The sequence below is a fragment of the Hyaena hyaena genome, unplaced genomic scaffold, assembly GCF_003009895.1.
Source record: "Hyaena hyaena isolate Hyena2069 unplaced genomic scaffold, ASM300989v1 scaffold_86, whole genome shotgun sequence".
Lineage (NCBI taxonomy): Eukaryota > Metazoa > Chordata > Mammalia > Carnivora > Hyaenidae > Hyaena > Hyaena hyaena.
The window spans coordinates 1,677,179-1,693,148 of NW_024080721.1; the positions used below are offsets into that span (position 1 = coordinate 1,677,179).

At 40.3% G+C, this 15,970-nt stretch overlaps 1 protein-coding gene across 1 annotated transcript in view; it reads right to left on the reverse strand.

The window, feature by feature from the left end:
• Positions 1-15,970, reverse strand: part of DIS3L2 (DIS3 like 3'-5' exoribonuclease 2) — a 348,824-nt gene that overhangs the window by 263,631 nt on the left and 69,223 nt on the right. Inside the window, exon 5 of the mRNA XM_039234582.1 lies at positions 14,812-14,913. Within this exon, the coding sequence (XP_039090513.1) occupies positions 14,812-14,913 (102 nt within the window). The remainder of the gene's footprint in view (positions 1-14,811; positions 14,914-15,970) is intronic.

Here is a 15,970-nt window from a genome sequence, read left to right on the forward strand (position 1 = left end):
TTCATTACTGGGGATAGATTTGTAGCAAGTAATACAGAAGCTGCTGACTGATCTCCATAATGACCAGTGGCATACACTTTTCAGACGGCTAGTCAAGAATGCAACATATGATCAATCAAATTAATTCAGTGGGACAGTCGTTAATGCAATTCACCACATTTAAGCTGCTATCCCTACTTGCGGACACTTGTCAGGATGACAAGTGGTTGAGGAGGGTCAGGTGACTCATTCTGGCCAATGAGGTGTGAGTAGAACTGATGTAGTCATTTCTGGGCAAGGACATTTTAAATGTTCAAAGCTCTGTTTGCTTCTGCCACAGAAAAGGGGAATACTCCTGTTAGCAGCTATTTCATTCAGCCTGGGCTCTGGGGTGAAGATAATACAAGGCACGACCCTAGATGATCTTGATGGGCAAACAGCGCGGGTACAAAATAAACAATATTGTTCCATGGTATGACCTTAGCTACCACAACTTTCCGGCAGTTTAGATCCTTCAAAGGAATGCACAGTGAGGCCCCCACATTTCACATCAACATTTTACGTCTACTGTAAATAAACATTATCAGTGGTAAATTCAAGAGCTGGGAATAGCAAATTTCAGTTATTACGTGCTCTTGGCCAAACAATGGCTCTCTGTCTTCACTTCAAGGAAGAATAAGAGTAATAGCTGACATTTCTTAAGCACTTACAATGTGCCAGCATTGCTAAAAGTCCCTTATCTACATAAATTCATTCCATAAAGTGAACGTGAATTTCACCAAACCATCTCCATGGAGTTTCAGAGGACTTGATTAGTTTTCTAGCAAATAATCCTGAAATATTAATTGGGAGTTTCCCAGCACAAATAAGCTACCCTATCCTTAAATGATACATTCCTTATTTCAGACATTTCAATTTGAATTACGGAGATCTGAAGGCATGTTTAGAGCAGGCAAGAACCTGAAGTATTTGATCCCAGAGCTGGCAATAATGAGGAAGAAAAAATGATTGTTAAAAATAGGTTTGTGTATATAACAATTTTGGGAAAATCTGATCATGGTAGTAGATATACCTTACCTACCATACTGCTATGGGTGGAGGCTCCAAAGACCTTGCCCTCCATCATTAAGTACCTTCCAAGTCTTTTTCAGACCTGCCATACAGGCCAGGAAACCAAACAGTTCTAAGAAATCCGAATTCCACTGGAATTGAGAACAATCCAAAATGATAGTGGTTATATAAGAGATTGGATTAAGTATAATCTAGTATGATGGATGCATATTTAAAGAAGAACTTGGAAGACAAAACTTTAAAACAATCACTTGAAGGAAAAGTTAGTTGTCAAAGGAAACAATTTACTGTATGAGACCAATTTCATGTGACCATAAGAAGGTTTGGAACAGCCACTGAAAATTAGGGATTAAATGTGCACTTTGATTTTTTTGTTGTTTGTTTAATTTAGAACAAGAGTAGTAACTCCTATCATCGCTTCCTTTATTCTTTCAAACTCACTATTTCTTTCTTTCTGTGCCAATCTCTTCTAAAATACCATCTGTACTTCTATTATTCCTTTGCTAAAGTGTAAGTATCTTTGCATAAGAATAAGTTTTCTTAGTAACTGTGTAACAGACATGTTAGGAAGTATAGAATAATTATCCCTGCTTCCCCACCCTCCTTAATTCATGTATAGACTCTGCTCTGCTGTAAATTAAGTGAAATAATCCTGTCCCAAGAGAAAAAGACTTCACTGACAAAGTGCTTAATTGATTTATTCCAACTGTATCCTCTTTGTCTGGTTTAAGTGCTCTCAACAAATGCCTAAGAGATAAACGAATAGCATTATAGTTTTCCAGTGGCTGTCAATATAATCAAATTGATTCCAGCCTTTCTTACTATAGTTTTAAGTATTCAGACAAACATATAGAAGCTAATTTTTTTTAATGTTTTTTTTTATTTATTTCTAGGAGAGAGAGAGAGACAGCATGAGCAGAGGAGGGTCAGAGAGAGAGGGAGTAACAGACTGAAACAGGCTCCAGGCTCCGAGCTGGCAGTCAGCACAGAGCCCGACGCGGGGCCCGAACCCACGAACCGCGAGATCATGACCTGAGCGAAAGTCGGACGCTTAACTGACTAAGCCACCCGGGCGCCCCCATAGAAGCTAATTTTGAGTTAGTAGAAATTTCATCTGAAATCTACCCTTGACTCTTTAGCTAATCAGCTTCTGTTCCCCCCTGTGAAACAGTCTAATTTTAATATGCTCTTGCCCTCCTCCTTACTCTGATTTTCCCTGGGTCACTCACTATGGCTGCATCAACTAACCTGCTCACCCTAGTTCACATGCAAGGTAGGCACCATTCAAACAGCTTTGGCTCCTCCTCTAAGAGGCCTTAGCTTGTAACCCACCTCCCAGATCCAAGATACCAGAACTTAATTCTGGGCTCCCAAATCTCCTTTGGTGCAACCAAAAAAAAAAAAAAAAAGGCCTAGAATTCTGACTCTCAGGGTTTGCTGGTCTCCTGCTTTGGTTCTTGCTCCCAATACTGCTCTAGCCAAGTCTCCTAGCATGGCTAGCAAATATCATCCTTGACTCCAGCCCAGCGGGTGCCTCTACCAGTCTGTTTGTATTAAGAGAGTCCTATATCTCTGAAATTAGGCCCCGTCCCAAAGCCCCAGAGGACCTACCTCTCCCATGAAAACTGCCTACCTGCCTTCTGAACACCTATGCCACATGCCCCAAGAATTTGTTATCTACTGCCAGGTCAGGATGACAGCTGAGTCTGGAATCCCTTGTTCAGCAGGCTATAGCTCTTGAGTTAACTTTGTAATTGGGTCAGCTCTCTCAACATCTGATCCACTATCCAGAGCAGATGTCTGGTAAGGTTATGACACATTTCCAATACCTGCCTTTATAATGCCCTGAGAAGCTATCACGCCGCTCTAGTCTGAAGATAGAACCACTAGAATTCTAATTAATTTTTTCTAAAGCAGCTGTTTTCTAAGAATTAACACTAGGCCTTGGGTCATTTCTTTTTTTAATTTTTTTTTAATGTTTTTTATTTATTTCTAGGAGAGAGAGAGAGACAGCGTGAGCAGGGGAGGGTCAGAGAGAGAGAGAGTCACAGACTCTGAAACAGGCTCCAGGCTCCGAGCTGGCAGTCAGCACAGAGCCCGACGCGGGGCTCGAACCCACGAACCGTGAGATCATGACCCAAGCTAAAGTCGGACGCTTAACCGACTAAGCCACCCAGGCGCCCTGGCCTTGGGTCATTTCAATTGATATAATTATCCTCTTTACCCACGATGGTAACTCAAGACACCACCTAATGCTAAGGTATATATTACTATTTCCTGGATTTATGCTCATTTTCATGATACTTGACAATTTCTATCTATAGATTCAATAACTCTCTTCTTTTTATCTCTGAAATAATAAATAGCAATGAGATCATGAAATGAAGAGATGTGAATCCGAATCCCAACTGCCATTCTCTAGTCATACATTCCCTAAATAAGTAAAATGTACAAGCTAAGACTCAAGATTCTCATTCACAAAACTGGGATAGAGACAGTAGCAGACTAAAAAATGGTATGATGCATTAAATACAGTTCCTGGTACAGAGTAAGCCCTATAAAGTTAACAATCACCCAGTGTCCACAGGGTTTATATATTTGTGATGTACTATAGTAGGCTATTAAAAGAAGGAAAATAATAGGGTAAACTTATTATAGTTAACAAAAAAGAGGAAGGACAAAGTTGTTTAATGATTATGGGAGATGAACTTAATGGGACAAAGAGAGGAAATGGAAAAGAAAAGAGAATGCAAGAGGCAGGGCAAAGATCAAATAAATGGCAAAGGGAGCATTTACAGAGCAGAGAGGTATCCGTAGGGCTTCCGCAAAAGGGGCCAAGCAAGGCCAGGGGCGCTTGGATGGCTCAGCTGGTTAAGCATTCAACTCTTGATTTCAGCTCCGGTCATGATCTTGTGGTTTGTGGGTTTGAGTCCCACATCAGGCTCTGTGTTGACAGTGCAAAGCCTGATCGGGATCCGTTCTCTCCCTCTCTCTTTGCCTTTCCCTCTCCCCCGCTCCCTTTCTTTCTCTCTCAAAATAAATAAACTTAAAATGGGGGGCTGAGGGGGGACCCACAAGGCTGTTGGTCTTCCTGGAGGGCAGGGGCTGGAGAACTTTTTTTTACCAGTGTCTAGGAGAGCTGGGAGGGGCCACACTCGGCTGATGGCACAGCAGGGACAGAGAGCCTTACTCTACATGTTCCTCCCTGAAAGTGGAAATTTTCACAATTCTCTCTTGCCAAATCATTCTCAACCCATTCTCATCCTAAAACAAAACAAAACCTCTCTTCTCCCTATCCATCTGATTTTTCTTTTAATTTTTTTTAAAGTTTATTTCTGAGAGAGAGAAAGACAGACAGAGTACGAACAGGGGAGGGGCAGAGAGATAGAGACAGAGACAGAGAGAGAGAGAGAGAGAGAGAGAGAGAGAGAGAGAGAGAGAATCCAAAGCAGGCTCCAGGCTCTGAGTTGTCAGCACAGAGCCCGATGTGGGGCTCAAACCTATGAACCATGAGATCATGACCTAAGGGGAAGTCAGACGCTTAACCCACTGAGCCACCCAGACGCCCTATCCCATCTTCAAATCTTAGTGCAGATGTAACCTCCTCTAGGAAACCTTCTCCAGTTCTCTCATAAGAGTTTGCTGCCCCATAATGACATGTAGTCCTCTTTCTATTTTGCAAACCATACTACGGTTGTTCCCAGCCCCACCCCATCCAGCCTACAAGCTCCGTAACGGCGAAGACTGGGACCTTTTCCAGACCGTACCTCCAGGATGTAGCACGGAACAGGGTGGGTGTGGGATGAGAAGCCGACATGCGCCCTGCAAGTTCCGGCCAGAATCATCAGGGTCTGTGAAATAGCTCCTAATCGTGTGGAGGACATGTCTCCTCCACTTTGAAAATCTGAGGAAAACCACAAACCCTCAGCCTAGAAAAATACACACGCACATACACACACTCACACAAAAGAAAAAAGAAGCCCTATAAGAGCAATAAGCTAAAAGTCATGAGATCTGGATTCTGCTCCCTGGTCCTGCCAAAAACTTCCAGTTCCTAAACAAGTCACTTAATGTCCCAATTGACAAAGTCAACTTTTGTCCCTCAACTATCCTTCGTTAGATGTCTGTAATAAAAAATACATATCTATATTACTAATGTGGAAGAATTCTAAAATTAAAATTGTTATATAAGAGCGAATTATTTTTTATGATTGCCTCACAGCTTGATTCTTTAACAGCTCTCTATTTTGCCAAAAAACATGCTGTGAAATAAATTGACTATTTACTACTACAGCTAAAAGAATTGTTGCTTTTTCTAAAGCCCCAAAGGCCCTGTAGTTTACATACCCAAGAGGGGGTGAGCACAACAAGCATAAAGAAGCAAAGATGAATAATCCAATTAATTCACATTTGCTCACACCATTGACTACAGATTCCTCTGACAACAATATGCTTTTGTACTAACAAACCTGTAATACAATTGGCCAGTATGCTTTGAGATGTTTATATTGTACATGTCAGGGATGCCTGAGGACAGTCTGAATATTCTCTTCTCTCTAGTCTGACCCTGTCACCAACCACTGTCACCGGTGGGCTACAGCCAGCAAGGCTTCCCGCTTCAGAATGGGAAGCTATGAAATATCCTAAGTAATGAGGCCGAAGAGACATACCTCGTGGGGCTGACTTTCATATAAAAAGCAATTGCCAGGCAGTCACTCGTGAAGACCCTTAGGAGCTCCACGGAAAAGGAGCAGGCAAGGAAGCCTGCACCCTCCTCTGCATTTCTGAAAGCTGAAGACGGCGGTGTCTCGGTCATTTCCCTTAATCTACTACCAGCAACTCAAAGGGTCCTCCTCGCCAGTCTAGGCTTTTCTCTGTATCCACACCAATCCCTGCTCCTGAGGATGCTATTAATAAAGAGAGGGCTCAGGATCCAGTAGATCAAAAAAATGCCTAGCTAGATTTGAGCAGACCTTATGGCCATGAAAGCCTGAGTTTGCTGACCCCCATTTCACTGGGCCTCTGCCCCTCTGCATCAGCCTGTTCTCTAAACCAAGAGCAGCTGAAATTTTTGTTTTTGTTTTGTTTTTCAAAAAGTATCTTTTCAATGTTTGCAATATGTGGTATTCCCTATTCCATTCCTGATATCAGTGACTGTGACTTTTTATTTTTGTCAGTTGTACTTGAGGTTTATTGATTTATTGATTTTATTACAGAACCAATATTTTACTGTTTTTGTTTTCAATTTCATTGATTTCTGTTTTAGACACAGATGAAAATGACCCCCCTCCCCTTCCTTGTACAGGGGCACGGGTCTCTCCAGTCTCCTCAGCTGGCCTCTAAATACTGGCTTACCCAGAAACTCCACACTCAGCCTTCTTTTCTTTAGCTACACTCCTTAAGTTATCTCATCCACTACCTCAGATTTGACATCACATATATGCTGATGACTCCCAAATTTACATCTCTAGCTTCAACCTTTCCCTGGAGCTCCAAGCTCATTTGTCTAAATACCTTGTTTGTTTGTTTCTTCATTTTCAGTTATTTTTTTATGGCTTTATTGAGGTATAACTGACATACAATAAACTGCATATATTTAGGGGCACGTGGGTGGCTCAGTCGGTTGAGCATCCGACTCTTGATTTTGGCTCAGGTCATGATCCCAGGGTCAGGGGATCGAGCCCCACGTCAGGCTCCACAGGTTGCTTAAGATTCTCTCTCTCCCAGCCTAAGTGTCCATCAACAGATGAATGGATCAAGAAGATGTGGTTTATCTATACCATGGAATACTACATGGCAATGAGAAACAATGAAATCTGGCCATGTGTAGCAACATGGATGGACCTTGAGGGTGTTATGCTGAGCGAAATAAGTCAGGCAGAGAAGGACAAATATCATATGTTTGTACGTATAGGAGGATTAGGAGGAACTTGACGGAGGAACAAGGGGGAGAACAAGGGCGGAAATGGTGGGGGAAAGGGAGAGAGGCAAACCATGAGAGACTCTTGAATGCTGACAAAAACTGAGGACTGATGGATGTGGGGGGGAGGGGGGATGGGCATGGAGGAGGGCACTTTGGGGATGAGCACTGAGTGTTATGTGGAAACTAATTTGACAATAAACTACTTGTAAAAATAAATAAATAAATAAATAAATAAAAGATTCTCTCTCTCCCTCCCTCTACCCTTCTCCCCCACTCACTCTTTCTCTAAAATAATAAAAAAACAACTATATAGGTTTAAAGTGCACAAACTGATTGGCCTTGACATACATACACAATTATGAAACTATCCCATCAAGACAATGAACATGTCCATCACTCCCAAAGCTCCCTTGAGGCCCCTTGGTAATCCATCTCTCTTACTCCTGCCCCAAGCAACCAATGATCTGCCTTTTGTCCATACAAATTAGTTTGTATTTTCTAGACTTTTATATAAATGGACTCATACAGGGTGTATTCTTTTTTGCTTAGCTTCTTTTCATCCATCATAATTTCTTTTGAGATTCATCTAAGTTGCTACATGTATCAGTGAATATGTATCAATATTTCATTGATTTTTTTTTAACTGCTGACTTGTATTTGTTGAAGAGGCATAGCAAAATTGCTTTTCATGCCTTTGGAATTTGAGCTGTTTCCAATTTGGGGCTATTACCAAAAAAGTATCTATGAACTCATATACAAGTCTTTATGTAGATAAATGCCTTCATTTCTCCAAGGTAAATACCCAGGAATGGAATGGAATGGCAGGGTCATGTTAGGCATACACTTAACTTTTTAAGAAAGTGTCAAACTGTGTTCCAAAGTGACTACACCACTTTATATTCCCACCGGCAGTGCATGAGAGTTCCAGCTGCTCCATGTCCTTGCCAACACTGGTTATGGTCTGATTTTTTAACAGCAGCCAATCTAGTGGTTTTATAGTTGTATCTTGTGTTTTTAATTTGTATTTTCTTAATGACTGTGTCAAGCATCTTTTCCTATGCTTATTTGCTATCCATATATATCTTATTTGGTAAAGTATCTCTTCAAATCTTTAATACAGTTTTTAAATAGGTTACCTGTTATTGACTAAAAGAGTTCTTTAGAGTCTAGATAATAAAAATCTTTGGTCAGATAAATGTTTTACCTTTTTATAACTGTTTATTAAGGAGAAAAAGGTTATAATTTTTTTTACATTTTGGTAGTTTATTATTAAATTCTAGTTTCTAGTTTTTAGTTCTTTAAAAAAAATGCTTAGCCATTTAACACTTTGTTCATCTTACACTCCATTTGCAATCACTGGTTATATATATTTTTTTTATGTTTTTTTATGTTTCTTTTTTTTTTTTTAACAAATAGTTTATTGTCAAGTTGGTTTCCATATAACACCCAGTGCGCATCCCCCACAAGTGCCCTCCTCCATGCCCATCTTCCCCCTCCCCCGCCACCCATCAGTCCTCAGTTTGTTCTTAGCATTCAAGAGTCTCTCATGGTTTGCCAAAAAAGTTGATAATTTTAATAAAGTCTAATTTATTGATTTATTTCTTTTATGTTTCATATTTAAGACGTATTTGTTAAATCTAAGATCACTCAAAATTTCCCCTTTTTCTTATAGAAAGTTTATACTTTTTACACAAACATTTATATCTACCATCTATTTCAAGTTAATTTCTGTATACGTTACAAGGTAAGGGTCAAAGTTCATTATATTTTTCATATGGCTATACAATTGTAATAGCACATTTGTTGAATAGCAGCAAATTACTTTGGCACCTTTGTAGAAAATCAATTAATCATATATGTATGGGTCTATTTCAAGACTCTCTACTCTGTTCCATTGATCTATATGTCTATCTTGACATTACCCCATAGTCTTGATTATCAGAGCTTTATAGTAAATCTTGACATCAGGTGATATACAGCCTCCAATTTTGTTCTTCCTTGTTTTGGCTATCCTAGGTCCTTTGCACAGCTATATAAATCGTAAAATCAGCTATATTTTATATAACAAACTGATTGTTATATATTACAAACTGATTTGTTAACTTCTATAAAGAAGCCTGCTACAATTTTCTTTGGGATTATGATTAATCCATCTATCAATCTGAATAGAGTTAGTATCGTGCTCGCTTCAGCAGCACATATACTAAAATTTAATAGAATTAGTATCTCAACAATACCGAGTCTTTTTTTTTTAAACAGTTTATTGTCAAACTGGTTTCCATATACCACCCAGTGCTCATCCCCATAAGTGCCCTCCTCCATGCCCATCACCCTCCTTCCCCTCCCCCAACCCTATTTGTCCTCAGTTTGTTCTCAGCATTCAAGAGTCTCTCATGGCTTGCCTCCCTTCCTCCCCCCCACTATTTTTCCCCTTCTTCTCCCCCACTGTCCTCCATTAAGTTCCCCCTAATCCACCTATACATGCAAATATATGGTATCTGTCCTTCTCTGCCTGACTTATTTCGCTCAGCATAACACCCTCAAGGTCCATCCATGTTGCTACACATGGCCAGATTTCATTCTTTCTCATTGCCATGTAGTATTCCAGGGTATAGATAAACCACATCTTCTTGATCCATTCGTCCATTGATGGACACTTAGGCTCTTTCCACGTTTTGGCTATTGTTGAGAGCGCTGCTATGAACACTGGGGTACATGTGCCCCTGTGCATCAGCACTCCTGTATCCCTTGGGTAAATTCCTAGCAATGCTATTGCTGGGTCATACGGGAGTTCTGTTGTTAATTTTTTGAGGAGCCTCCACACTGTTTTCCAGAGGGGCTGTACCAGTTTACATTCCCACCAACAGTGTAGGAGGGTGCCCGTTTCTCCACATCCTCGCCAGCAACTAGAGTCCTCTGATTTGCTCATTTTAGCCACTCTGACTGGCATGAGGTGGTATCTCAGTGTGGTTTTGATTTGTATTTCCCTGATGAGGAGGAATGCTGAGCATCGTTTCATGTGTCTGTTGGCCATCTGGATGTCCTCTTTGGAGAAGTGTCTGTTCATGTCTTCTGCCAATTTCTTCACTGGATTGTTTGTTATTCAGGTGTGGAGTTTGGTGAGTTCCTTATAGATTTTGGATACTAGCCCTTTATCTGATATATCATTTGCAACTATCTTTTCCCATTCCATGGGTTGTCGATTAGTTTAATGGATTGTTTCCTTTGCCGTGCAGAAGCTTTTAATCTTGATGAGGTCCCAATCGTTTATTTTTGCTCTTGATTCCCTTGTTTTGGGGGATGTGTCAAGTAAGAAGTTGCTGCGGTGGAGGTCAAGGAGGTTGTTTCCTGCTTTTTCCTCTAGGGTTTTGATGGTTTCCTGTCTCACATTTTGGTCCTTTATCCATTTTGAGTTTATTTTTGTGTATGGTGTGAGAAATAGATCTAGTTTCATTCTTCTGCATGTTGCTGTCCAGTTCTCCCAGCACCATCTGTTAAAGAGGCTGTCTTTTTTCCACTGGATATTCTTTCCTGTTTTGTCAAAGATTAGTTGGCTGTACACTTTTGGGTCCAAATCTGAGTTCTCTATTCTATTCCATTGACAATACCGAGTCTTTTAAGGCATGAGCATGCTATTTTTCACCATTTACTGAGGCCTTATGTAATTTTTCTCAGGGATGTTTATAGTATTAGTGTATATGTCTTATACATCTTTGGTCAAATTTTTCCCTAAGTATATCATAATTTTGATCCTATTAAAAAGACACTTTAATAAATTTTTAAATTTCCAATTTCTCATTGTTAATATGTAGAAGCACAACTATTTATACCAACCTTCTGTCCTTCAACCTAATCTCACTTGCTACTTCTAGCAGCTTTTTGTAGATTCCTTAGGATTTTATACATAGAAAACAATATAGTCTGAGATTAAAGACAGTTTTACTACTTCCTTTCCAATCTGAATGCTTTTTTTCCCTACTGATTTACTGCACTGGCTAGAAACTCCAGTCCAGTGTTGAATGAAAGGGATGAGAAGGGTCATTCTTACCTCGTTCCCAATATTGGTGGAAAAGCATTTAGTCTTTCACCTTACTAAGAATGGTGTTTGTTATAAGTATCTCCTAGATGTTCTTTGTCAAATTGAGGAAGTACTCTTTTATTTCTAGTTTGCTGTGATTTTTATTATGAATGGTTGCGGACTTCTGTCAATTGTATTTTCTGTATCTATTGAAATGATGGCATTCGGCTGAAATATGGTAAGTTTGGTCTGTTAATATGGTGAATTACATGAAATTGCTTTTCAAATATTAAAAGCAACAAAATATTAACTTTGCATTCCTGAGATAAACCCCATTTGCTCTTGTTGTATTATCCTTTTACTATCTTTTTACTATAATATGTTGTTGGATTCTATTTGCTAATATTTTGTTGAGGACTTTTTAAACCATGTTTGTGAGGACTACTTACTAGTCTATAGCTTTCTTCGCTTACAATGTTTTTTCCTGGTTTTGATATTAAGACAATGCTGTCTTCTCAGAAGTTGGAAAAGGTTTCCTCCTCTTGCATGTTCTGGAAGTGTCTGTGTAGAATCGGGATTATTTCTTCCTTAATTTAGTAGAATTTATGAGTAATGAACCATCTATGCCTCCATATATTCTCAACATCTCTATTAACATGTCTGAAAAGAAATTAAAACTTAACATGGCCAAGCAGAACTAATAATATTTGGACCCAAACATGTTCATCCCTACTATTCCTCATTTCATATTAATGACATCATATTCTCCCATTTTGCTTAAACCAGAATCTTAATCCTTCATTTCCTGCTTTCACTCTTTCACTAACCCTACTCTTCAAATCTATCTTCAAGTCCCATCAGCTCTACTTTCAAAATGTATGTCTACTTCTCACCACCTTCATTCTCATAGCCCAGCATACACCTCCTGACTGGCCACACCAATGCACAACTGCCCCCATTGCATTCCATTCTCCAAATAGCAGCCAGGGTGATTTTTGGCTAAGTAAGACTATGTCACTCTCTGGCTTAAAACTCCCAACTGGCCCTTAATCTCTTCTGCCTTTAGATATTGACTGTAAAATAGAAAAACAACAAGCTGTGTCTATGTAGCCTGAAAATATTGGCTGTGAGAACACTACAAGAATTTGAGTAAAATCTTATCTGCTTAACTAGCTCCAGTGACCGAGAAATTACTAAATCGCAAACTTAGGCCTCTTGGGAAAAAACACAACTTTGCTGGATAAGTCCTAAAGAAGGTATAGGTTTTTGTCTAGAAAGAAGCAAAGGCACCAAGGGCAAAAGTAAGAATCCCCAAGTCCTAAGCTGTCCTTCTAGAACTTGACAACAACAAACACCTTCATCTCCAACCTACTCTCATCTTCCTAGGCTTCCTGTCCAAAGCAAAAGTGGTTGAGACAGTACCAGGAAAGGCTGTGCCTGCTAGTCTTAAATACAAAGGAGGTAAAAAACAGAGAAAATAATGCAACCAACTTATATATTCATATGTTTGGGTTTTTTAGCCATCCCCCGCTGAGGCCAAGGTAGGAAGGATCCCAGGAAACTTGGTCTTGCTCTTGCTTAATCAGCCTCATGCATCTCTGTAGAGCTGAACAGGTGCCCTCCTATATGCTCTCCATTCCTATTCTTCAACCAGTCAACACCTCACACCTGTTCTGGTCAGCTCTAGACTCACTCAATTTGCTAACTACTCTTCTATCTCTTTCTATTCTGCCCATTCTCACTCCTTAAGTTAAAGGAAACCACCATCTTTCTTGTTCCTTCTTCAGATCATCTTCACTCTAATTCTGCCTCTTTACTCTCTCAAATGACTTCCAGGAATACTTCCTTTAGCTTGACCAGGTGCTCATGCACTCCTCTTGTCTTCTTAGATATGATCAACATTGTGCTAGACGACACTTTCCAGAAAAGAGGAAGTGGCCTAAATTAATCTGTGTTCCTAGGACCTAGAACCAACTCTTAGCTGTGCTTTTGGAGAATCAAGGGAGGAGACTACTACCATAACTGGCGGCAACTGGGGGTGGGCTGGGGGACCGGGGCTAGGGTAACTGACTCTCATAAAATACTCTGCACTTAACTTCACAGCATTAATTATAATTATCCTTAAATCTGTGAATTCTGAGTATCTGTCTCTCCCTGCACTCCCCAACAGACTGAAAGCTCTATGTCTATCATGGAGTGCCTGGGTGGCTCAGTCAGTTAAGCAGCTGACCTCAAGTCATGATCTCACGGCTCATGAGTTCGAGCCCCACATCAGGCTCTGTGCTGAGAGCTTGGAGCCTGGAGTCTGCTTCAGATTCTGTATCTTCCCCCACACCCCACCCCTCCCCTGATCACACTCTGTCTCTGTCTCTCAAAACGGAATAAAAACATATAAAAAAGACTAAAAAATAAACAAATAACTAGGTCTATCATGATCACAACCATCCCTACACCCTACAAATCCCTGGCATATAGGTCTAACTCAGTTACTCTAGCCCTGCCAGATAAAAACAAATTTAATTTATTTCTCAATAAAGCTCTGAGATAAAGTAGTCTATCCCCATTTCTGGAAAAGCTAATAATAAAAACCAACATTTCTTGAGCTGCTACCGTGAGTTAGGCACCATTCTAAGATTCTTACATGTATTCTCATTTAATCCTCATGACAAACCTATGAAGTAGGTACTATAATTATTCCCATTTTACAGACGCAGCATTTGAGGCACAGAGAGGTTATATAATTCACCCAAAGTTATACAGATGAGTTGCAGAAATGGAATTCAAACCCAAGTAGCCTAAAAAGTCCACTCTATTATTCCCTATCTATAGTACCACTCAATGAAGACAACACCACATTCCTCAATATCAATGAACTGAGCCAAATAAAAGATGATATGAATAAATGCTACAAAGAAAAAGCTAGACTTAGACACACAAGTTGCCAGTTCTACATGACAATTCCAAGAAACTGCTACTATGAGTCATTCCAGTGCCTGACTCTTACTTAAAATAATAGTCAAGGGGTGCCTGGGTGGCTCAGTCTGTTCAGCGTATGACTTCGGCTCAGGTCATGATCTCACAGTTCGTGGGTTCAAGCCCCATGTCAGGCTCTCCACTGACAGCTCAGAGCCTAGAGCCTGCTTTGGATTCTGTGTGTCTCTCTGCCCCTCCCCTGCTCACATTCTGTCTCTGTCTCTCAAAAATAAACATTTAAAAATCTTAATAAAAAAATAAAATAATAGTCAAAAACCACACCTTTCTTTTCAATTGACAGACATATATGGAGAATGAAACCCAGAATATTCTCATGTTAAAAACATTTCTGCCACCAGATCTCTGTTTTATAAAAAGAGTCTATTTTTGTCTGCCAAAGGTAGCCCAATCACCCAACTGGACCTTACAGAACTAGGTATGTGTTGCCTGAGTTCTCCCATAGAGGCAGCAAGAATGCATGAAAACTGCCACCATCCCCACGGCTGTGTCTTTCCAGTTCTCCCAGTATTAAATGTAGGAAAATAATACATGTCAGGTTTGAAGGCGTCCTGCAAGCTTTTACTCTGTCCTAAAAATTACCAGAAACCAACGCAAGGCATATGACAGGGAAGACAGATCACAAGGGAGGGGGCAAGGAGAACAATTCAAATCATTAGCTGTCTGCCCACCAAATGCTTCTAAGTTCCCAGCATTCCACGGCCTGCTTCTGAGGCAACCACAGGACCTGAGGAGTCATGACGGCTTCAGCTTCTGATGTCTCTCTGATACGCCATGGAACGAAAAGGCCCTGAGTACTCTATTATTAGAAAAGGAAATTTTAACTTACCTTCCACTGCTCCTCTGGAAGCAGCTTCACGACCACCAGATCCCCATTCAAGGCTCTATTACGAGCAACAACACCATCAATAAAAATGTCTCGATCACCATCCTAGGTTGGAAAGAGAAAACAATCACCTTACCAAGGCTCGGAACCAAAAATTACTTCCTTGGTTTAAAAACTGTGAACTCTACAAACTGTCCACTGACTCAATGAGAACACTAGTACACAGCCACAAACAGGCCTAGTGGGAAATCAGTCTTTGGAACTAGCAGAAATGGGGATGAACACATAAGAGCAGGGTAGCAGAATGTTAAAAAAACATTTTGTTAAATATAGGAGAGAAAAACTCCCATAGGCAGACCCAAACCAAACAAAAATACATAATGCAAAAAATCAAGGCTGCATGCTTTCAATATTGGAATGAGAAAGGAGTAAGTGATTCTTTCTCATTTTAAATAAAATAAAGCATGATGATACCTTTTCTACACTAACTGAATTTTTTTAAGTATCAAAAAAGGGTTAAAGGTAGAAAATTTGCAGGCAAACAGAAGAACAAACAAAATATAATCCCCCAGTTGGTTTTCTTGGTGTTGCAGGAGCAGCAAGCAGCTCTAGGAATTGGGCTCACTAAGGAAGGAACCAGCAAATTCATACTCCTCCCTCACCCCTCCTTCCCCCCCTTACCCCACACTCCCCCTCCCTGGCAAGTGGCAGAGAAAGCAAAGTATGGTTGGTTTGATGGAGACCTAAGTAGAAGTCAAAGAAGAAAAGGAAAAGGACATGAGTGTTCTCACACCCCTCCACCTGTCTGACTAAGGAGCAGGGTGAACTTGGACCCCCCACCCCCACCCCCTGTGAACACAAGGCACAGAACACCCAAGTCCTCAACCACCGGCTTACAAATAACCCATTTAAAGCGGTGAAGCCCTAGTGAACTCCCCAGGTATCAAAGAGAGGCCAGAGTCTTCCTAGTAAGCCAAATTACCTTGCAAAAAACACTTAAATGGAAAAGAGAGCTAAGGAAAACCACTCCTTCAGCAGTAAGGGTCCATGAAAAAAAATTATTTTCAAAATGTTTCATCAACAAACATGCAAACATGTACTCTTATCCTTTTATCCTTCTAAGGTTTATACTCAGTGCTTCTTTTCAGAAAATAAGAGAGAA